This window comes from Anabas testudineus, chromosome 5 (genome assembly GCF_900324465.2).
Source record: "Anabas testudineus chromosome 5, fAnaTes1.2, whole genome shotgun sequence".
Taxonomy (NCBI): Eukaryota; Metazoa; Chordata; class Actinopteri; order Anabantiformes; family Anabantidae; genus Anabas; species Anabas testudineus.
Genome location: NC_046614.1, coordinates 7,958,104 through 7,980,431, shown reverse-complemented (window position 1 = coordinate 7,980,431; position 22,328 = coordinate 7,958,104). Strand labels below are relative to the sequence as shown.

General features: G+C 39.3%; 3 protein-coding genes across 4 annotated transcripts; 1 reads left to right on the top strand and 2 right to left on the bottom strand.

The window, feature by feature from the left end:
• Positions 1-999: 999 nt before the first annotated feature.
• On the bottom strand, positions 1,000-6,388 carry tmem128 (transmembrane protein 128). Of its 2 annotated transcripts, XM_026349443.1 has the most exons (5): positions 6,203-6,388; positions 4,876-5,008; positions 4,234-4,395; positions 2,068-2,176; positions 1,000-1,955 (listed from the first exon to the last, which is right to left on the bottom strand). In XM_026349443.1, exons 1-4 carry the CDS (start codon positions 6,300-6,302, stop codon positions 2,077-2,079), a joined length of 495 nt encoding a protein of 164 aa, XP_026205228.1. In that variant the 5' UTR covers positions 6,303-6,388; the 3' UTR covers positions 1,000-1,955; positions 2,068-2,076. The 2 variants fall into 2 exon arrangements, with proteins under 2 accessions (XP_026205228.1, XP_026205227.1); XM_026349442.1 differs by having other exon boundaries at positions 1,000-2,176.
• Positions 6,389-8,738: 2,350 nt separating this feature from the next.
• On the bottom strand, positions 8,739-11,533 carry lyar (Ly1 antibody reactive homolog (mouse)). The gene is made up of 8 exons (XM_026346903.1): positions 11,087-11,533; positions 10,833-10,947; positions 10,643-10,750; positions 10,433-10,513; positions 9,604-9,919; positions 9,407-9,475; positions 9,164-9,249; positions 8,739-9,013 (listed from the first exon to the last, which is right to left on the bottom strand). The coding sequence occupies exons 1-8, from the start codon at positions 11,206-11,208 to the stop codon at positions 8,876-8,878; spliced, it is 1,035 nt and encodes a 344-aa protein (XP_026202688.1). The 5' UTR covers positions 11,209-11,533; the 3' UTR covers positions 8,739-8,875.
• Positions 11,534-12,171: 638 nt separating this feature from the next.
• zbtb49 (zinc finger and BTB domain containing 49) lies at positions 12,172-17,567 on the top strand. The gene is given in 8 exon segments (XM_026348477.1): positions 12,172-12,247; positions 12,249-12,337; positions 12,452-13,584; positions 13,680-13,726; positions 13,808-13,881; positions 14,961-15,043; positions 15,202-15,363; positions 16,193-17,567. Coding segments are annotated over 8 exon segments (2,397 nt in total). The 5' UTR covers positions 12,172-12,184; the 3' UTR covers positions 16,939-17,567.
• Positions 17,568-22,328: the final 4,761 nt, after the last annotated feature.

Sequence of the window (22,328 nt, the reverse complement as noted above, 5' to 3'; positions counted from 1 at the left end):
TATTGCTTCAGTTCCATCAGGTAGAACTGAGTATTGATACATAACAGATATTCCCATGCAAAAGTGCATTTTCCTAATGAACTATAGCAACATTTTCCTAATGTACTATAGCAACATTTTTAAAGTTTCAAAATGTATCATGAAGTTTGCTTAATCTACTAATACTTGAATACTTCACCATTTGCCAAGTGCTACCAAGTACTGTATGTTTAACACAACACACCAAGGGAATAAATTAAAGTGGAAAAACTTTAATTCATAATTTGTCCAAAATACATAGTTCTCTGTTTTCTATTAGTAATGAGGGTTGAACAATAATAAGTGTAAGTTACAAACACATTTTTAAAAATCCAGTTCATTTGCTCTGCATAGTTGAGATAATAACAGAAAAGGAATTCACCCGTTTTGGACGTTTTCACTTTTAATTTTTTAAGAACTCTGAATAGTGATTTATTTGATTTGGCTGATCAACATAAAATGACTCTTTCTACTAATATCAACTACATTTCCACAAACGTTGGAACATTGTAAAAGCTAAATAAAAGACAATGTAATATAATGAATTTATTTGAAACTTACTTTGGATTGTAAACACCTGGTGGAATATGTCACAGCTCAGAAGTGGATGTGATCGCATTCAATCTGACAGATTTATACAATTCTAACTATATCTTTTATTTACTTTGGTAAATGTATCACTGACAGTGCGCAATATGTCAAAGTGACAAAGGTGATTAAAAAATGAAAAACGTCATCTTAGCCACATAATCCTTTAAGTAACTTGGGTGTAGACTGGACCAATAGCAGGTTTTACTTGCAAAGACACTTACAACTTTGTGTTTTGCCCTGTTGTGGTTACTAAAGCTTTGTTGTTCTTTGTCAAGCAATAACAATTTTACCGTTACTGACATTTGTTCTAAAAGTTTATTCACGTCAAACGTGTTACAGAATATAAGCAGTCACCTTTAAACACGTCACCACAAACTACTTATACAAAAATAATGATAATAAAATTGGTAACTTTTATTTTTTATGAACACAGGTTTAAATTGTGGGAGGTTTTTTCTTACCGTTTCCCCCCATTACATAGAGACATTTCTACAGATAAGCCCATTTTGACGCCAGAGAAGTGAAACCATAGGCATACATAATACAAATAATAATAGCTGCATTCATTTTACTAGCTTCAATTTCAGTGTCCTGCCTTCTGGCTCACTGTGATGGCTTCCTATACACCTGAATAGAATACAGCCATCGTTCATGCTATTCCTAACACCTGGGCTTTTCTATTATTGCAAGTCAAAATATAAGCTGTGAGGAAGGTCTGCTTTCAAAATATTAATTACACCCTCAATCATGAAAACACAAAACAGAATGCATCGCATTTCTTTCTTTATATAAAATAATAAACTGAGAAGATTAAACCCTCAGGACAAGAGCAGCACAGTAATTCTACAATGCTGACTTCACCCATCCCAAACCATCAGCACTGTTAGAGAGGAACAAGGCGAATATCATGGCATAGACCAATATGGTGTTGATGGTGTGGTGGACAGAGGTCAGCATGGGAAAAACTGAAGGTTAGTCAAGATCAAACATGCGCTGCATCACGTGTCCCCCACAACAATAAAACCAACGGTCTTAATGTTGTGGCTGATTGGTATATGTGCACACAGCTTATGTAAGAGTAGAGTTTGCTACAAATAAATCACGTTTCAAATAACATAACACGCCGACACTTATTTAGAGTGGCTTTAATTAAGCTATGTACGTGGGTGTGTTTGGTTTAGTTGGTTGAATTGTAAGAATCCTTTGTAAGTTGTTCGGAGGGCGTGTTTATTGTCTTGCCACCAGTGTTTTATTATGAAGAGATAGTTTGATGTTTAGTGAACTACGTTTGATATGAAGCATGTGAAAGCGACAGAGGAAAAAACTGCATCAACAAAACTCTGCAGCTGAAAAACAAAAAGAGCAGATGTAAAGATGTGATCCTTCGAATATAAAGCATCATTAAGGCCAAAAACAATAATCGTCATTCCGCACACTTTGTTAGAAGCATATCTTCACCTGTCACATTCATCCGAGCAAAGAGATGAACATGACCACTCCCATGAACTGTGTGAAGAGGATGAGCGGAGTGAAGATGGACCACACTGGCCAGAGTGCTATGTTAAAGCTGCAAGAGAAGGACACGTGTTACTTATAAATATGCACAATGGTTACAATTTCTTTGATGATAAAAAGAATTGTTGGATTAGTATCTGATTATAAAATAAGACACAACAACGTCATGTGATGCCTGCTCCCTGAACACTATATGCACTTGAAAGAAATATTGAAGAAGGATTTCCTAGAATTAAACAGAACACCGTGGCAAGCTATTAAATAGTGAACCTTTAGGGGTCCTTAGGCAAAACCTCCTCATGCTCACCCTGCCTTTGCCTTGTACCCTGTATCTCAATCAGACAAGCGTCTCCTAAATAACTAAATGCTGAATGTACTCTGATAGAACTGGAGAAATACAAAATAAATGGCAGCATACAAAACAAGCTCACGCCACTCAAACATATTCAAACACAAAATGTTTCCTTAAAATAAATTAAACAATCTTTTTTCCTCTGGTAGTTCCTCACTGTCTTCCATCAGCGACTCTGGTCAATCATGTGACAGTCACAAACTGGTGTCAGATGGATTAATGGTTTTATCAAGGTGCATTAGCTAATTACAGGACAAAAAGCTATGTGGCCCATTCATTGTTTAAGACTTGAGATGTTAAGGAACAAATAAACAGCATTAGACAGGAATAAAATACATGCACAAGCCCGTGGGCAATTACATTTCCTATATGATGAACTAGGTCATTAACACTCATGTTGAATGCCCCACTCAGCCGCTCATCAACCACAGGCAAACTCCTAGTAAGACGCAGCTGACAAAACCTATGGAAGAAGATCAATTTCATACTGCAATAAGATATAGACGAGGGGCAGGCAATAGGACTGTAGTGACGCACGAGCATTGAGATGCAGCAAATCCAGTCTTTTTCACTGGCACTTTGTTCTGCAGCTGAAACGCAACATTTTTGTGGCAATGGTATAAATAACTCATGTTGCTGGTAGAGCCGTGTAAAGCAAGATCCATCCTGCATATTGAGCACTCAACTTTGTTGTCCTGCACCAAATTGTAATTCGTTTGATTTTTCAGCTGAGTCTACCGCCATAACTGCTGCCTTCGTGACTAATCGATTATTTGTGCATATCCCTAACATAGACCTAAGTAAAGGTCACTGACCTCATCAGTATGTCCTGATCTTCACTGATACAAAGACAGGTGGTAGATGGATTTGCACTTCAGGAAATCATATCACAGCTTTTCAAGCTTAAGAGCTTTGCTGGTTCCATAAAAGGAGACCAGAAGATTGTCCACAGCCAGTGACTGGTTAACAAAATGTGTATTATTTATTTGCCTCGGATAAACAAAATAAAGCATTTGGCAAATCAGTGCAACTGATCTTGTCAACAAGATTCATTTGAACCAGAACATTTCTAACACAGGTTTAAAATATTACACAATCACACAGGTGCTGAGGGTTATTATGGCTAATTAGACAGAAACGTGAGACAGATGGCAATCACGTAGTCTGTACAAGTGCACGCTGCCATGAGAAGAGGACTAATATCAGGAGAACCAAGAGAAAACACCTGTGTGTGTCTGTTCACAACTATTATGCTGCACATTGCTAATGCTGCATAATCAACTGAGATTTGGTGCAAGGAAAGAGCTACATGTGCAGCATGAAACATCAGAGAGTCACGGCAAAGAAGCTGACCTGAACTGTCTAAAAGGCAAATACACCACACCCCTGTCTGCATACTTTGGTGTTCTTTTGATCCATTTGTCTTTTTTTTCCTCATTTGGGCTAAACTCTTTCATTCGACATAAGCAATTCCGTAACGTTAAAGCATGCTATTGTTTGTTTTTTTTTATATATATATAACAGTATACGTCTGTCTTTGTGGAGTTTGGGGAGTGTCCTTGTCCGAAAGCTTGTTACTTATTGTGCAACACGCGTCTCACCTCTCATCATGTGACCAAAGAATGAAGATATTGAAACTGGAGAAGTACAGTGTACTTTGCTGCTGTACTTTCCTTGATGTCTAAAACATAGTGTTTAAGGACATTGGAAGGTTTACAGCACATTGAAGCCGTTTACAGTTCTTTTGTCTGTTTTACCTGCATGATGCAGCAATAAAAGCTGCAGTGGTGATGGGAGGAATAGCAGGATATTCTTGGTCATAGTGCTGGATGCCTTTGAACCATTCGAGGTACACAATGCAAAACATGGCCAGAGACAGGCAGATTCCAAGGAGTACCAGACCCACATTAAACCACCAACTAGATAAAAAATAAATAGATTCATAGATTAAAAGGAGGAAAATTTATATGAGACCATAAGGAAATCTGTAAAGGCTTAATGAAGCTATTCAAATACAAAGACGGCCCCGATAACAATACCCTAAACATTTTCCCAGTGGTATCAGATAGCAGAGCTTCCATTGTTAATATATACCAAGGAAAGCACGGAAGAAGAAAACAAAACTAAATATCTTTGATGCTTTCTGTAAGCTGCCAGCTTTCTTTCAAAACAGAAGCTTACCAAGAACAAGGTTTACTGTGTTTAAAGGTCACTTATAGAAAATAACAAATCTGGTGTCTCCTTACTGGATACTGACGAATTATAGTCATGATACGTCTAAATGCACGTAACACTTACAGCTACTTAGCAAACTTACTGTTGTATATGTATAATAAAGGGAACAGAAAATAAGTCAAAGAGATCTGCAATTACCCAATCTCATCTCATAAGTCAATCACCTTTTGACATCATCATTTTCCATGATGTTGTGGATGAAATCCACATAATAGGTCACGCTTACTGATGCTACAATCCAGAAAACAGAGTGTCTGTTAATGCGTGGGAGTGGTTTGGCATCTTTTTCCTCCTGACCTGAAAGACAATGGAAAAGAAATCACCAATGCATCTTCTTAAGAGCATCATTCATTCATTGAGAATTGTTTTTAAAAACAGACAAATCCACAGCAAAATACGAATTAATAAATTCTGATATATTGTCAGATTGTTTGTCGACACATTTGCATCAATGCTTGATTAGAGTCACAAAGTGTTTTGCTTGATGTTCAAGTATGTAGCCATTCAATCACTAACCCACTGCGTAATTAAACGTAGCTAAACCAATACTAAGACCCACTGAAAGGGTTACAGTATGGTATACAATTTCCCAGCAAATATGAGATGTGTCTTGTCTCTTAGCAGAATGAGCTAAATCCCCCACTTTTCAGGTTCAAGGGGCATTTGAAAAGAAACCAATAGTGTTTTTTGAGATATTCTTACTTCTCAGAGAGCTATTAATCTCTATAATTTACTGGTTGATTAAACGTATCAGAGCCTGTTGTTGGCTGCTGAAGTGCTTTAGCATGCTGCTCCACTCTGTGTAGGTTTCACAATGAACTCCATGCACTAGATGAATAGTTGGCTTCCATCTTTAATCAAGGTCATGCAAAGTGATCCGTATTGAACACAAGACATACTATAGCAAGTCATTTTGCCAGAAGGAGCCCTGACGGTATGTAAACTGGAATATAAGCAGACGTTATTATAACAGGGATGACCACCCCACAACTGTTTGGTCTGCTGCTTGCATTACACTCATCAGCTTACACAGTAGCCTAAAAGAGATGACCCTTGGATTGGACACAGTGGGACTAGGCATTCCCTGTATTATGTTGCTGAGCTGATACAGCGTTTGCTCACAGTCAAAACAATCAAGAATTGCTGGACTTGTGCCAGTAAGGGCCTCAAAGTTGGACAATTGTTCATTGTACAAGCTGCCTGCAAAGCCCCCTTAGAATTAACATGTCTCTCTCTTGTATATTTAACTCATATTTTGTATGTATAACTTAGTTTTTGGAAACGTGAGTGCAACACTATGCTAACTATTTAACAGATTTGCCCATACAGGTTTGCTAGTTACAACAATAATATTATTCTGGCCCTCGCATTAACACTGTGAGGATGTCAGAGGCCGCAGCGTTGCCTCCCGGTGTTAACGTGATCTGCTCTAAACCCAACTGATGCTGCTACCTGGTTAACGCTAGCCACCCCGACGTTTCTGTAGCTTACTCTTTTCATCTTCGTCACTCGAAGTTGCCGTTTGCATAAGAAACGCCGCATCTCTCTTAAATCTTTTCCGCAACGTCGCCAGCTCGCTGTCGTTAAGCATTGTTTTAAAAAAAAAAAAAGGTTACGATCTACAACTTGCAGTAGCTCAACAAGCTAACTAGCCATTAGAAGACACTTCCTGTTAGATACCGCGTCGCTCTTTTTGTGACGCATTTTAAAGCGACATTTGTAGTTTTTGTACTACAAAGCAAACCTTAATTTAACAAGGCAAAATCCGAAAAAGGCAACATGCATCCATCTATTTTATTAACCGCTTGTCCACTGAAGGGTCACGGTAATAGGCAACATTTTACGTATTTTATATTACAATTATATGAATTAAAAAAATGTTTCAAAGTTTTAGTTCAGGGAATGTGTTTGGCATGGAAAAGTCATTTACACTTCTTTTCTGTCCTTGAGCATGTTCTGTTTTTCTTACCAGTGTAATCATGACATATACAGTAGGCTATAAGAACAATAAATTTCATTAAACTGTTGCCAAATAGTAAATATTGGTTCATCATCTGTGCCCAGATGCAAAACAAAAACAACATGTCTGATGGAGTCAGACAAATTACATAACAAGGCATATGATGAAATAAAGTATGTTTGTTTTGTGTTTATCCTTCTCCAATACCATAGTGATACAAACAGCAAACAAACTGGACTACTGGCTGTGTTCCAACATTTGTCTTGTACATCTTTTTCATAGCATTGGGAAGAATGTAACACTGCTTATACCTTTGTCCTGTTACATACATACATAAGACAGGTGCAGTGACAAAAAGCGTTCGTATTTGCCATTCATTTTGTACGTCAGCAGCAAAGTGTCCACTTTCATTCATCTACAATCTAATTAATTTATTAGGTATACGTAGAACTAATTGTCTTTAACTAAGTTTAACAAACTTACCGTCACGAAGGTTAATTTATTCAGCTTTTTCAGGTTTGCATTTTATCTGCCTATCATTTGTGGTGCAGTTGAACAGTGTTGTGTGAGAGACCTTCTAATTCTTAAATAACCTTATTTACATTAACAACCACCTTGATTGTAATATACTGTATTGAAATATCCTGTATTTAGTCCCACAGGATCCTCAGTTACATTGCACCTATGGGTATTTCTTCTTCCTGTGGAGATGCAGCAGATAAAGGCGTTACCTCATACTCTGAGATTCCAGCCTTAGTAGTCTGATGCTTACCCCGCGGATTAGTAAAAGGAGTAATTCCTGCTCGTGTTTGCCACCACCCTATGATAGCACCACAGAATAAGTGTACAATGCTTTCTGTGTCGAGACAACATTACAGTGAAACTGTGTAACTTATGCATAGTGATTATATATTATAAATACAGGATTATTACAAGAGCTAAAATGTGCTGTCATAGGGCAGCAAGCTTAATGAGTAACATTAGTGTTTTGCCAGTTGTCACACTGGAACAACTAGGCAAAATCCCTGGAGTGGGGTTAAACACACCCTTGGATTAAGGGTGTGTTTTATTATTTAGGTGACAATTAAATTTCTTTATTCCAATAGATTATATACCAGTTTCATAAATAGCATAGCTAAATAATGCCAGTCTATTTAGCAAATAACAAACAACAGATTGACTAAGCACTATTTCTTATAAATTACAAATTGAACTTTTCATTTGTAAAAGAATTGTGTAAAATGACAGAATTTAACTTTAATATCCAGGAACCCCCTTGGAAAAAGAGCTCATATAGCTACAACTGCTAATTAAAACCAAATTAGAGGTCACACAGTTCATCCTGCAATATCTAATGGCAGAAATGAAATATTGATGTGGTAATCCGGATTTGCCTCCCAAAAGTAAAGACAGGCTTAGTTTCTTAGTTGGGCTGAGTTCGATTGAAACAAATTAGTTATGCATTAAGCAATGCTGACTCCAAAGTGAGGAGTAGAAAACACCATTTTAATACTCTCAAACTTGAGTAATAGCTTGACTAATACCCAAGGTATGCAATATTCAATTACAGGTAAGCAGTGTGATGAATAAGCATCAGTGTTAAACCTACTGGGATTAGCAGAGCTTCATAAAGCTGATTTCCTCCTGTAGCCCCTCCTGTCTGTGTGTGTGTGTGTGGGTCTCTGTGTGTACAGGGTAAAGAGGCTGCTCATTCTAGCGGCAGAAAATCAGACATTAAAACTTCACCTGAGGCTGACACCAAGCATCTTGCTTCTATGGAGCTTCTGTGTCCCTGGCCAAGTGAACCCCGTTCGGGGTGCCGAGGAATGTGCATTAACTTCGTCCCGTGTGAGAGTCAAATTCACCTCAGGTGCACCTCTCCTGTTCCCCTTCCCCCACTTCAACATCCAATCCCACAGATAAAGTGCCGTTTCCCAGCCTTACCATGGGCTTGGAATGTGGAACAGAGCGCCCATCTAATTGTCATTTTATAGATTGAACAATACCTTAGTTAATTTGTAAAACTTGTGCTGATCAGGCCTACTTCAGTAATAAAAGAGAACACAATTTAATAATAAAATTATTTAATCTTTGCGATTATGGCATCTGTAAAAAACAAATATATCAGAGGGAGGAGGGCAGAATTTTCTATAAGCGACATTCATTTCATTTCATTTCATTTCAGGGATGTGAGAGAAACAGCTCTACTTTACAAGTCTAACTCTGTCTTTCAAAATTCTAAATTTAGGATTGTTGTTAATCTTCTTGTTGAAAAGTGCTAGCACCTCCTCCTCAGTTTTAAAATTCCCATCACCAGTGAAAGAGTAGTAGGCTGCCAAAACCTGTGAAAGAAGAACACGTTCTTAGCATTGTGCTAAACCAAAGAAAGTGGTGTTTTCAAATCATATGCATTAGACCATTCTTAGTTTAGAGATCAAATGGGATGGTGCATAAGGAAAGAACTATAGATTTATCTGCATTCCATGTCTCACCTTTTTCCTCAGCTTCTTTACTGACAGCTCCTGGTCTGCCGAGTCCCGAAGGATTGCCTTGATATTCCCTTTCCAGTTGAATTTGCCTGTAAGTTGAGTATAAACACAAATCAGCTCCTACAATTTTCCCCTAAGGTCATTTTCTCTATGTTAACAAAAGAAACAACACTGACTCCTTGTGGCTTTGCTATTTAACACCATAATTGATGTCGAAGACATCGTGGCTATGTACCAAACTGTTACCTTTGGAAACTGCTTGGTCGTCGGTCTCCTCTGACATGTGCAAAGAAGCATCCTCTGTTGTTTCATCAGCTGGAAAAGAAGATAAATGAATGACTTGAATTGATCCTAATTACAATATACTGACAGCAAAATACAATGTTGTAATTCTATATAAGCAACAGATCATTTGTAGGTCTTAAAGAAAATGTCTGACTTGCCTTTGATTTTCTTTCTGGATGTCTCATTTTCATCACAGTGCCCATTCTGATCTTTATTTCCATCTTCCTCACAGCCATGCTTTCGCTTTCTGTCCTTCTTTTTCTTCTTGCCTTCTTGGGCCTCCTCCGGTTCTTGTGCAAGTGTATTTTCATCAACGTTCCGATTCTTCTGCCGACGGGCCTCTTTACGCTCCTGTTTGTTCAGCTTCTTCTTAACATTTGTTTGGCCGTTCTGCTTTTCATTTCCATTAGCATTCACTTTAACTTCAGGAACTGTCTGTTTGTCTTCTTTAGTTTGCTGGGGGGGCTCTGGGACCTGTCGGATTGTGGGTTCAGTAGTGAAAGTCAGTTTAGATTTTGAAGGCAGAAGAAGGAAACATAACACATAAACAAGCATACAGTTGCCATGTTTTCTCTTTGTCATATGAGATCAGATCAGAACTGCGTGAAAGTCATCTCCTATATGGAATCAGACTATGGCTTTTATTTGTCACTACATGCATTTGCACACTGCATTATGGTCCCCACTGTTATGCAGAATGGCTTATAAAACATGCTTCACCCATGAGGATATTATTCTAGTGGCAACATCTGAATCTGCAGATCATTACAGTAGTGGATAACCAACTTATGACATTAAGCAAATAAGAATACTGATATATCTGTACCATGTTTTCAGTATATTGTGGGTACTTTTTCATTGTTGCATTTGATCAACTAGGCTGAAATTATACTACTGCCTCCACCTTTTCTGCTCTATGCTGACAGACTAAGTTACACAGAAAAGCAGTGAAACAACAAGTATGATCATCAGAGCAGAGCAACTCACATTGTCAGCTGCAGCGAGAATGTCCCACACTTCATCATGAAGACTGGTGTTTGCTATTTTAAGACTGTTTCTCATCCAGTTCTGAGGAACAGTCAAAGAAAAAAGTTAGGTAGTGGTTCCTGTGTGTAAATGTCCAATCCCACTTCACGCACAGATATTAACATCCGATTATCAGACACCCGGACCGATACAATATAAAAAGACACTAACCTGAAACTTGGCCTTCTTTCTAGGGACGTTATCATAGGTACTGACTTGTCTGAGCACATCCTTCAGCTTTGCACTCACTCCAGGTTTGTTCATAGCTTCATGGATTCTCTTTAGATAAAGAAACAAACATTTAGAAACAAACTGTCTGAATGTTAACAGAATTGATCATAACTCTTCTTCTGCATTTCACCTGGATCCACAGCTGCTGTTTCACATCTCCTTTGTTTGCCTTAGCCTCGTAGCCTTTACCGCCATACTTCTGGTCTTCACTGATACATTTGTTGTGGTTCTTGTAGTCGTCGCCCCTATGAAATAGGTGCAGAAAAACATCATCACACACATGCAGCACTGTGAGCTTAACTAATTTAAGTGGTTTTGTCTAACTTATCAGTCTTATCTAGTCAGCTCAAAAGCTGAAGACAGACACCGGTGTCAGTAACTTACCAAAAGTCTTTTCCACAGTCGATGCAGGACAGGACCTGGCAGCTCCGGCACATGGTCACATGTTTATCAATCTGAGCTTTTTTCAGGGATTCACCGCACGCGTTGCAGGTAAAGAAAACCATTTCGATCAAAACCTCACCGACGAACACACGCCGAAACTAAACTAACAGCACCAAACCAATATAAGGTTTACTTAGCTAGTCGTTGTGCGAAAGCGGGATCTGACTCCTCACAGAGATGTTACGAGCTAACGTTCAGCAAACCTAGCAAGTGTTGCGATAAAACATTTTTGATCGATGTAAGAACTGATTAAACCAGATGCTGTGAACCCCAATGTTAAAATTCAAATTTGCATCTGAAAGACACCAACGTCTTGCAATGACCCATTCGTATAAACTTTTCAAAACACACGTGACCACACCAACACGCGGTAGCTACATTATTAGTCTTCCGTGCGCAAACTCATTCAAAGAGAGGTTCCTATCCAGTGGAGTCGAATATTGTTTTTTAAGTTAATAAAGCTGTGTATAGCTTTTTTTTAAAGCATGTCTGCTGTATCAGCTTGATAGATAAAGATAAAATATATTAATATGTACGACAAGTCCCCCCTAACATTTTTTTATGTTTCACGTTTAAGCAGATCATAATACAAGCTGCACCAGGATGTGATGCAATGCTATTACGCCCGAAAAGTGACCCATCATCCAAAGAAAAGGTAGAAGCTTTTATTTAGACTTAACCTTGTGGTTAATGTTACAGAACTAAAGACTTTGTATTGTCAGTCTTAAATGAAATTGTTGCTGCGTTAGCCAATTCTCACCACTCGCCGCTATGGTTCGTTGGCGGAGCCGTGTTGTTAGCTTGTTAGCATTTTTCGTCCAATTTTTGCATGGGTGGTCTTGTGGCCCAGAGACGCTGGATTCTGCGCAGTTGTTGAATTATATGGCATTTCATAAATATATAAAAAAAAGTTACCAGCACAGTGTCCATCTGGTGAAATGAATATTACATAACGCTAAGTCTTAAATAAGTTGTTGTGACATGTGTCCCCTTGGCTAACGTTAGCTTTTTTGACGGCCAGGTTGGAGCTGAGTGACCATGGACACCCTGTCCAGCCACAGCTCCTACCTCCTGCAGCAGCTCCAGGAGCAGAGGATTCAAGGGGCTGCTGTGTGACTGCATGCTGGTGGTCAAAGGTGTCTGCTTCAAAGCACACAAAAATGTCCTGGCTGCTTTCAGCTCCTATTTCAGGTGCCTCTATATATTTAATGGCAAAGATTCAATCATTTCACTCATCCAAGTGATGAGAATAAGCTGCTTAACACAGTGTAGCATGGTGTCAAAATATCACATTGATTCCTGCAGGTCTTTGTTCCAAAATTCTCCCAGTCAGAAGAATGAAGTGTTCAACTTGGTTATCCAGGATGTCAGCGGCATTGGCCAAATATTGGATTACATGTATACCTCCCATCTTGACATCAACCAAGATAATGTGCAAGCCCTACTGGATATTGCTCAATGTTTGCAGGTTCCAAATGTGCAGAGCATGTGCAATGCTTTCCTCAAGCCCTGTCCTCCATCAGTGGACATCCCATCATTTTCTCTCCCAGGCATGCTGAACACAGAGCATGACTGCCTCCTAGGGAGCAGTCTTACTCATGAGGTTGACCTTCACTGTTCCTCTGAATCCCAGAGGCCTGGCTTCGGCAGTGATATGGACCACAACAAAAGGCTGCCAGTTTCTGTGCCTAATAGTAGCTCAAATTGTGATACAGCTAGTGGTACTCAGGCAGCTGTAGAAAAACCAATAGTCCATGGCTACAAGCTCCGTAACTTCTACAGCAAGCAGTATTTCAAACAAAGTGCAATTCAGACTAATAGTGCAGCCTCTAATCAAGGACCAGGCCCTTTGGTAGTGGCAGAAGAGCAACAGTGCCCACTTGGATTAGGCCAGGGAAGTGGACACACACCTATATGCTCGAGAAGCACAGTTCAGCCCACCCACTTCTCCACTTCTGTGCCAGTTGAAAAGAACCCAGTTTCCTCTTTAACACCATCAGAAAATTTAACCACTCTCAATTCTGACCCAGCAGACTCCATGCTCAACAAGCAGGTGCGCCCAAAGAAGGCTGTGTACCTTAAAAAGTACAACTACCTGAGATCTCAAAAGGCTTTGGAGGAGATGTGTGCTGAATCAGTCAGTGAACCTGTCCTTAGCTGTCCCAAAGAGAGCCATCAAGAAGCGCCTGTGGTTCAGACTGAAGTCCCAGAAGCTCCCATTGAAAACCTTACTCCAAGCAGGGAAGAGGTTCCTGAGACGGCAGCAGATGAACTCCCCCCCAGTCCTCCACCAGGAGGATCAACCCAAGAGGATCAAAATCTGAAGACTGCGCCTGAGCCGCCACAGCGGACAGGACACAAGCAGTATTGTTGTGAGATGTGTGGGAAGATCTTCAAACACCCAAGCAACCTGGAGCTGCACAAGCGCTCACATACTGGTATCTACAGTTTATAATTCTATTTGTAAACACCCATGGTCTACAATGATATTAATATTTACAGAGCTAAATTTACATTTGTTGCTTTGTTGCAGGTGAGAAACCCTTTCAGTGTAATGTTTGTGGGAGAAACTTCTCACAGGTAGAGTCTGGTCTATTATTCTGATTAAATACAGTTCTTAGGTCATCAGACAATATTAATGTGGCTAATTCTGTCTTACAGGCTGGAAATCTACAGACACATTTGCGGCGACATTCTGGAGAGAAACCGTATATTTGTGAATTATGCGGTAAAGGGTAAAGTATTCCCCTGTTTATACCTTTTCTTTGTTATAGCTAAATTTTCTTTCTCCTTTGTTTTTTTATAGCGGTTTCCTGCACGTTGTGCACTGCACTGGAAAGACATTTTTGGAAACACCTACACACTTATGTATTCTTGTTATGTTTTATTGGTTTTATTCAGTCAAATGGTGGAAAAAAAGTGGATCACAAAACACAAAAAATGAACATATTTGAACACAAAATAATGGTCAGGTCAGATACAATTTGCACGTTTACTTTTACGAAAAGCAATAACTGTCTAACAAATCTGTCACATTTTACTGATCAGTTTTTGTAGATCTTATGAGTGTAATTTTCTCCCACACTTTTTGCCGAACTTCCCAAATGTCTGCTTTGCTCGTTGAGCAGTGTTCCCAAATTCTTTGGTCCGGTTTGTCCCACACGATTTTGATGGGGTTCCAATCTGGTGTTTAAACTGGCCAAGCCATCACCAAGCAGCAGCAGTTACTTTGTTCTGCAGATAGGTCTTACCACACCACAAGGAATACTTGGGGTCAGTGTCATGCTGCAAAAGGAAGTTATCCTCAATCAGTTGTTGCCTAGAGAGAAAGGCATGTCTATTCACTATGGACTGGTATCCACACCAATTAAAGATACCTTGCACATAATGCAGATTGCACCCCCCCTTTTTATCATCTTGTTTCCACCTCAATTCTTCATTGATGGTGTTAGACAGGCATCCATCTTTTCATGAGCTCTGCATCTGATATACTGCACACTATGTTATTTGCTTGGATCCAAACCCAACCCTTGGACCCACTGCAACATTTTCTTTTCTTCCTGTAGTGCTTTGGTGTTTGCAAACTTTTTATTTTAAGTGTGTCTGTTGGAAAACTGACAGTATATCACAGTTTCAGGTCAACTTTATAATATTTTGTTAACTTAAATTATAAATTATAATTATACAAATTAAAAGTAAACTGTAATGCATCTCTTAATTATTGTTATTATTTATTATTAACATAATATAGTTCATTATTACTACACTCTATTCCTACAATGCTGTATTCATATAATATTCATGTGTGCTTCAGTTTTACAGCATCAGGGGATGTTCAGCGTCACAAAGTGGTCCACACAGGAGAGAAGCCACATCTGTGTGATATATGTGGCCGAGGTACGTAACAGATTTCAACACAATAAATAGTCTCCATAATACGACATCTGACAATCTGTATGTAGATGTAATAATCTAATTTAGAGAAAGTCATATTAGCATCCACATCCAGACACCTCACTAAAATTGACATACATGTACTTGTGTGTTTTGTTTAGGATTTAACAACTTGAGTAATCTGAGGGAGCATAAGAGGACTCATGTCACAGACAAAACATTCACCTGTGACCAGTGTGGAAAATCCTTCAACACACACAGAAAGCTTCTGAAGCACAAGGCCCGCCACGCTGGAGAAAAACCACACAGCTGTGCCACATGTGGTAAGGGCAGTCTGTATCCAGTTTAACAATTCTATTCTTTCTATAAAGTAGTTTTCAACTATTTCTGATATGTAGATTTCACTAGAAATGTAGTGTTTGCTTGTGTTTTGTGATGTCATGATTTACATTTGGTGTTTACCCCTCTGGGTCTTACATGACAAAATGGCTGACTATATATTTATAATGCTTTTTGCCTTTTGTTTACTTAGGTTACAATGATTTTCCAATCACTTCACTACTGCTCAACAGCTAGGAACGTTTGTCCTTTTATTTCAATACACAGAGATAGATAAGACTATTTGTCCCAGGGGCGGATTTGTTTTCACAGCATGGGATTTCACAGCATAGAAACATATCTGCGCAACAACATCGACACCCACCATTCATCACCCAACTCATATACCCATATATATACACACACAGACACAGAGATGGAACTGGATCTGTAAAGTAGTGTCAACACTATTTTTAGAAGGGAACAAAACCTCTATATCTGTAACCAGACAGCAGCACTGTTCAGTGTGGATTGAGGGGGTGATCGGTGTCACATGCTTTTGTTAAATGCAAGGCGTGTGATGGCGCTGTCATATAACATTGCATTAGTCCACAATGCTTCAACCTAGTCATTTTCTTAGGAAAGGTTATTTAGCACCACCTAAATTTGAATGACAATGAATGAAAGTCATAACAGCTTGAGAGGATGCTATGAATTAGGCTGTGAGACTGTATAGCCTAGTTTTATAAATTATACATTTGCATTCAGGATTTACTGTAGTATCTAATCTTTGCACTTGTTTGTCACTTTTGTGTGTGTTCTACATCCATTCAGGGAAATGCTTTAATGGCTCAGGGGACCTGCAGCGTCATATACGGTCACACACTGGTGACAAACCCTACAACTGTAACGCTTGTGGAAAGAGCTTCACCCGCTGTGCCATGCTCAGGAGGCACAGCAACATGCACTGCAAGGGGGTTCCAGTCGACAGCCCAGTCACCAACAACTCTGAACAGGCACGTAGCACAGATGGAGCCGCCTCATTCCCTCGACCCGTCAGCCACAATAAACCAGCTGCCTCTACCAGTGAGCAGCATTTCTCCTCTATGATGTCCCACACAGGGCTAGAGAAACCAACACCACCTCCTCTTTCACCACAACAACCAACACCACATATAGAGACTACTCCTCCCAGCATGCACCTCAGCCCTGCTTCTACTACCACCCCCCTTCCAGAGTTGCGCTCCCTGGTTCCCTATCACCTCCTCTCTTCAAACAACCAGGAGAGAAGTGCAGCCCTGACTGTTTCAGACCACATGAAAGTGGCCAAACCCCAGCTGTCTATTGAGGCTGTGTACGGTCCAAATGTGGAGAATGGGAATATGTCCGTAGAAATGAGCAGAGGTGTGGTGGGCAGGCCCTTCCTGCCTCCAACAGATAATCATTGCAGTTCCCTCACAGGCTCTAGCAGGCCCAATAGTGGCCCCTACAGGCCCGGTGAGGGCCAGGTAATCTCCAGTGTAACCCTGTGGGGCCTGGCAATGAAAACTCTGCAGAGTGACAATGACACTGAGCAGTAAAATGCTTTATCTTGTCAAACAAGCACAGCATAGCCAGTTCAGAGTGTGCACTTTACACTAATGTTTACATGCTGATTTTAATTGTTACCATTTCGGTCATGATTTGTTAAAACTAGCTTAAAAAATTAAGAAATAATGAACTATTTATAAATAACCATATTTTATTTATGTTTTATGGGGTTTTCCACAATATCCTAAACCGGTGCTTCCATTTTTAATTTAATTAAATAAAATCATAAATCTACTCTTAGCCTGCGGGGGATGAAAAGTACTGTTGCACTGTTCTGCAGACATGTTAGTGTGGTTCTCTAAGCACACCATGGTCAGTGGTGTTACAAGTGTTATGTAAGTGTTTACCCTTTAATAACTGATGGAGGACACCTTCTGTGACATAACTGACTAGGATGTCATCTGAAATGCAAAATGTCTGCAAACCATAGAAGGAAATGCAGCAAATTTCTGCAATTTGTGTAAATTTGCTAATTAGGGTCCCAACTGTAAAAATCAGCTTTAAAAAAAGTGTTTATTTACACTCTGTATATATTGCCTTGCACTTTCAAATGTAAAAATGCAGACCTATTTTGAACTATCAGTATTAAATGTTGATGTACTATATTGATGAAACTTAATGGTGTTGATTTAATTGTAATTTCTTTGAGTTTTTACTTTTTATTTAATAACATCTACCTCAACAACATTTATCCTTATGCCTTTTAATGAAGCTGCCATCACTGAGCATTTCATTCCTAGAATTGCACTGTGTTGTACTCATAAATAGATACAGAGGGAGCTAGAGACCATACATTGCCGCTGAATAAATGCATAAAGAAAATCTAGCAGAAAGCCCCACACATAGTTGATATTGCAATGTTATAGGCTTTAATATGTTAGATGTTCTTTATACTAAATAATGCAAAGAAGAACGAACAAACAAAAATATAACTGATTGAATTCATAGGAACATACTTTAAATAGTACATACGTAGTAGCAGGTTATGTAATATGTGTCCAATCTGGGCCTGAAGGTATGAACATTGCTCATGCAATGGATTTGTTTTTTATGGAGGCTGAGTGTTTTAGTGTCTTACAGTAGCTCTCTGTGTGATTCACATTCACCATACATCCTGTAGACTGTGCACCAGTAAACACTGTGAAACTCCACTGTAGCATGTGTGACTTGTCAACAATACACCAAAAGCATTCTCTACAACATAGGCAGCTCATAATTAGCCTTCATTGTCGCAAAATACAGGCCTTGTTTCCACATGCCCGCAGGATTTGTTGCCTAGCAATACATCTGTTATCATTCTCCTTCATTGTCCTTTTTACATCAGTCCTCCAACCAGGGATGGACAGAATTGGATTCTGGACACCAGAGTGCACTAATACGAGCACCAGGCTTGCTTGTGTGTTAGGATGATCCTCATATTCCTTCTTCCTTGTGCTGCTTCTTGCTTTTCTCATTTACAAGCATTGAACATTTCAAACCACATACAGTATATTGATGAGCTTGAACACATTTTTCACTTTATAGCAGATAAATCTGTGAGAGTGGAAAGAAAACCTCTGTTCCTCACAACATGGGTGAAAAAAAGAACAGCGCAGTAATACAACCCATGGTTTCCGGTTCTAAAGATACCAAACCTCTTAATTCTTAATTAGGAAAAGTTGTGGACTGACAATGAAAGATTCCAAAATCTGGAAACTGGACTAATGTCTAAGAAGCTAAAGCCCTCGCTTGCAGCTCTTTAATATTAATGTTCACAAGTCCACTGCTCAGTCCTGCATTGAACAGCAATGTTTGGCAATTGCAAGAAAGACGCTGCTGTTCTCCAAAAAGAATATTGCTGCCTGCCTACAGTTTGCTCAGGACTATGTGGAAGAAGGATCTTTGGATGGATAAGAATAAAGTAGAGCTTTTTGACTTGAATGATAAATGTTATTTGGCAAAGACCAAACACTTCCAGTACAACAACTCTATCCCGTCTGTGAAACATAGTGGTGGCAGTGTCATGAGTCGGGCCTGCTTTGTTGCCTCTGGACTAGGGCAGCTCACCATCATTGACATAGCCACAGATGATTAATTCTATCAAGGAATGGTTCAAGCAGGTGTTAATTTTTTGTTTTGAAATTGAAAAGTAATGGAGCAGGCCCTTCATGCAATGTCCCTGAAGAGTTGAAGCTGTTCTCTAAGGACTAAATTCCCTTCAAGCCAACTTGCAGGGCTGATAAACAGTTATCATAACGGTTTGTTGAAGTTGCTGTTACAAAAGAGGGTCAGCTACTGAAGGCACAGGTTTACCCACTGCTGCCGCCACAGGTCATCATTAAAATCATAGGTATAGGTATTACATCAGACTCGACAATGCTTCTTCCAGAGCTACAGAAGACAAACTTTTTACTTTTTACATGTCTGTGAAACACACCATGCCAGAGGGGGCATACTGTAGAGTTCTCGATCTCACGTGACAACTAGCATGTCTGAGGCAGATTAAAATAGGCAATAATTTGAAAGCATAGTAAATTACATTTGGAATTGTGAATTGAATTCTCTCTTCCCATGATCCCCTCCTCTTGCTCTTTCTCCTCCTCCCTGTCGCTCGCTCTCTCTCCCCATCATGCTAAAGTTAATCCTGATTATGTACGCTGTCTAACTGGTGCAGAATGAAACCAAGGCTAATGCCATTTTACCCAGAAACATTTCCAAAGCTTGTCTTTTGTTTCGGTATCTAATCGTGTTTCATTGCTTTGTGCTGTCACAGGCATATGAGGATAGGTTTAATTAACAAGCGAGTGTGAAATACTGTATGCAAATTCATCCAGATTCGGTCGACTGTGACATTTAACTGCAGAGAACTAGTAGAGCACCGGTTTTGTGTGAATCTTGGTTCAACATTTCTTACCTTTGCTGCTTTTCTTTTTTTTTTTTGTTAATCATTTCTGTGTTTATTACATGTATTCCTTACACGGTGGAAACATCCTTGCTTGTTCCTGTAATAACACAAAAGCTCTCTCTATTTATTTTTGAATGTCATGAAGGTTGTTGAATATTTTACCTCTTCTACCACTGAGGATTCATTATTATCATTACATGCTCTGGCAGCGGTTCCAGCCGAGCAGTAATTGCTGTGAAGCTTTGGAGTGTTGCATTGTTGGATGAGATGGATAAGTGGATGACCTAGTCTCTGCACTATTATAGCTCTGTGTGTTGTAATATGAAAGAGGCTTAAGCAGCGGAGGAGAATGGCGAGTGTTCCTTCCGCTTCTCTGCTGTGTCTGTGCTCGGTTCCTTACTGCTTTTCCCTTTAACTTAAATGGTACCTGCTTACCTATTATCTGTTCAGAGTTCCTCATTCACACTGTGTTTCCTGGCTAATTTCAAGTCAGCATGTGGCTTGCTTATAATAAGGTGCTGTATTTATCACACACTAATCTGTGCGATACATGCATGTCCTGCAGAGATGCAAGGCAGCATCCTTATGTGCTCTGTCTCTCTTTCCACAAACACACACACACGATGATGGCCTCTTGCTACTGTACCCAGGTGTGGTCCTCTCTGGGTCTGCAGCGCAGTTTCCGTTTCTTAAAATGCGTTCAGACACATGTCAATGTGTGTCACAGGTTATTCCCTGTTTCTCCCCTCAAGCAAAGAAATGAGGTTGCTTCAGCACATACACAAACAGTATGAGGTCCAGGACAGGAGAGAATGTGGAGTTAGTTTCGCTGCAACATCCCAGTTGTTTTTTGAAATTAAATTCTAAATATTATAGTAAGACAATGTGGGAAAAGTTTCAGGTCCAACCTTCCTCCAACTGTTCTAGTATGTACTTGTTTCCTTTGTTTAATGAATGAATGAACGAATAAATTCATGAATTCATGCTTTATTGTCATTGTACATAGGTACAACAAGATTTTATGTGTCACATCTGACAGATGAATAATAAAAAAACAAAAGATAGAGCTGCAACTTTTGAGGAATATAGAAAGGTAATGCCTGCATAATATTTCCTTGATATCAAACTGTGAGGGCAGGTCAAATGACAGGCCCCCATGAAAGCGAACAGATGTGCTAATCTGAAACAGATCCTTAGTGAAGGGAAGAAACACACATGCAAGACTTCTTTCTCTTTGTTCAGATCTCATTTGATTTCCCGTGGTGAAAATATTATCTAATCAGGTCCTATGATTCTCTAATCGCATGGACAGATCCCTTCAGGCAGGGAGTGTGTGTGTGTGTGTGTGAATGAAAGAATACAAACAAAGGAGCAATGGGAGAGATGTAAGATTAAACACGCTGTCAGAGCAGTTTGCACTTAGCTTTACAGGAATTATCATCATTGTAGCAGACTCGGGGAAGCCCCCTCACTTTCTGTCATCTTGGGTGCAGTGAGATTCAGTCTTACTCTCTGTCTCCCTACCTGGGCAAAATCATTAGATGACCAGCCTGAGCTCCTGTGGTGAAACTGGAGGAAAGCACAGTATGTCTGGATTTACAAGTGGCAAGAAAAAGTATGTGAACCTTTTGGAATTGAATGATTTTCTTCATTAATTTATCATAAAATGTGATCTGAAGTATTAAAAAATATAATGTGCCTTAAATAAACAAACACTGATCTTTAATGTCAATAGCAATAACCTCAAGCAGGTGCAACCAGACCTGCACATAGTTCTGGAGGAATTTTAGTCCATTCAGGCCGCTTTAGCTCTGTCATATTATTTGGACATCTCGTGTAGGTGGCTCTCTTCAAGGCTCTCTCTTTCCATACCATGATGTCTGGGCTTTGACTTGGCCACTTCCAAAAGAGGATTTCTTTTTTATCTGAAGCCATTCTGTTGTTATCACCCAACTTCTACAGCTGTAGTTTCAGCTGACGTACAGACATTCTCACATTATCCTGAGGATTTTTTTGATACACTTCATTCATCTTTACCCCAATCACTGTAACCTGGTCAGGCACTGATGCATCAAAGCAGGTCCAAATCATGATGTTTCCTCCACCATACTTTAAGACTGGGGTGATGTTTCCCCCTCTGCTACTTAACTGACCACATTAATATCCCAGAAGTTTAACTGACATGATGCTTTACTCTGCTGATTAAAAAGTGTTGCTTTATTTTATTTTATTTATTTATTTTTTTTGTGTATTTGTCCATTTACAGTTGTTCTCTTGATTTCACCACATATATAAATGATTTAAGCCGAAGACCATCTATATTTAAGGTTAATCATCTGAAAAATATTGAATATCCTATATGGGTAATAATAAAAAAAACGAAGGCGTCACTCCTGTGTGCTAAAGTCAACCTGTGCCTGTCTCCGTGGCGAACTCGACCCATTCAGAAGAAGAAAACATAAAAAATAAAAAAATAAAAAAAACCCGAAGAAGCAC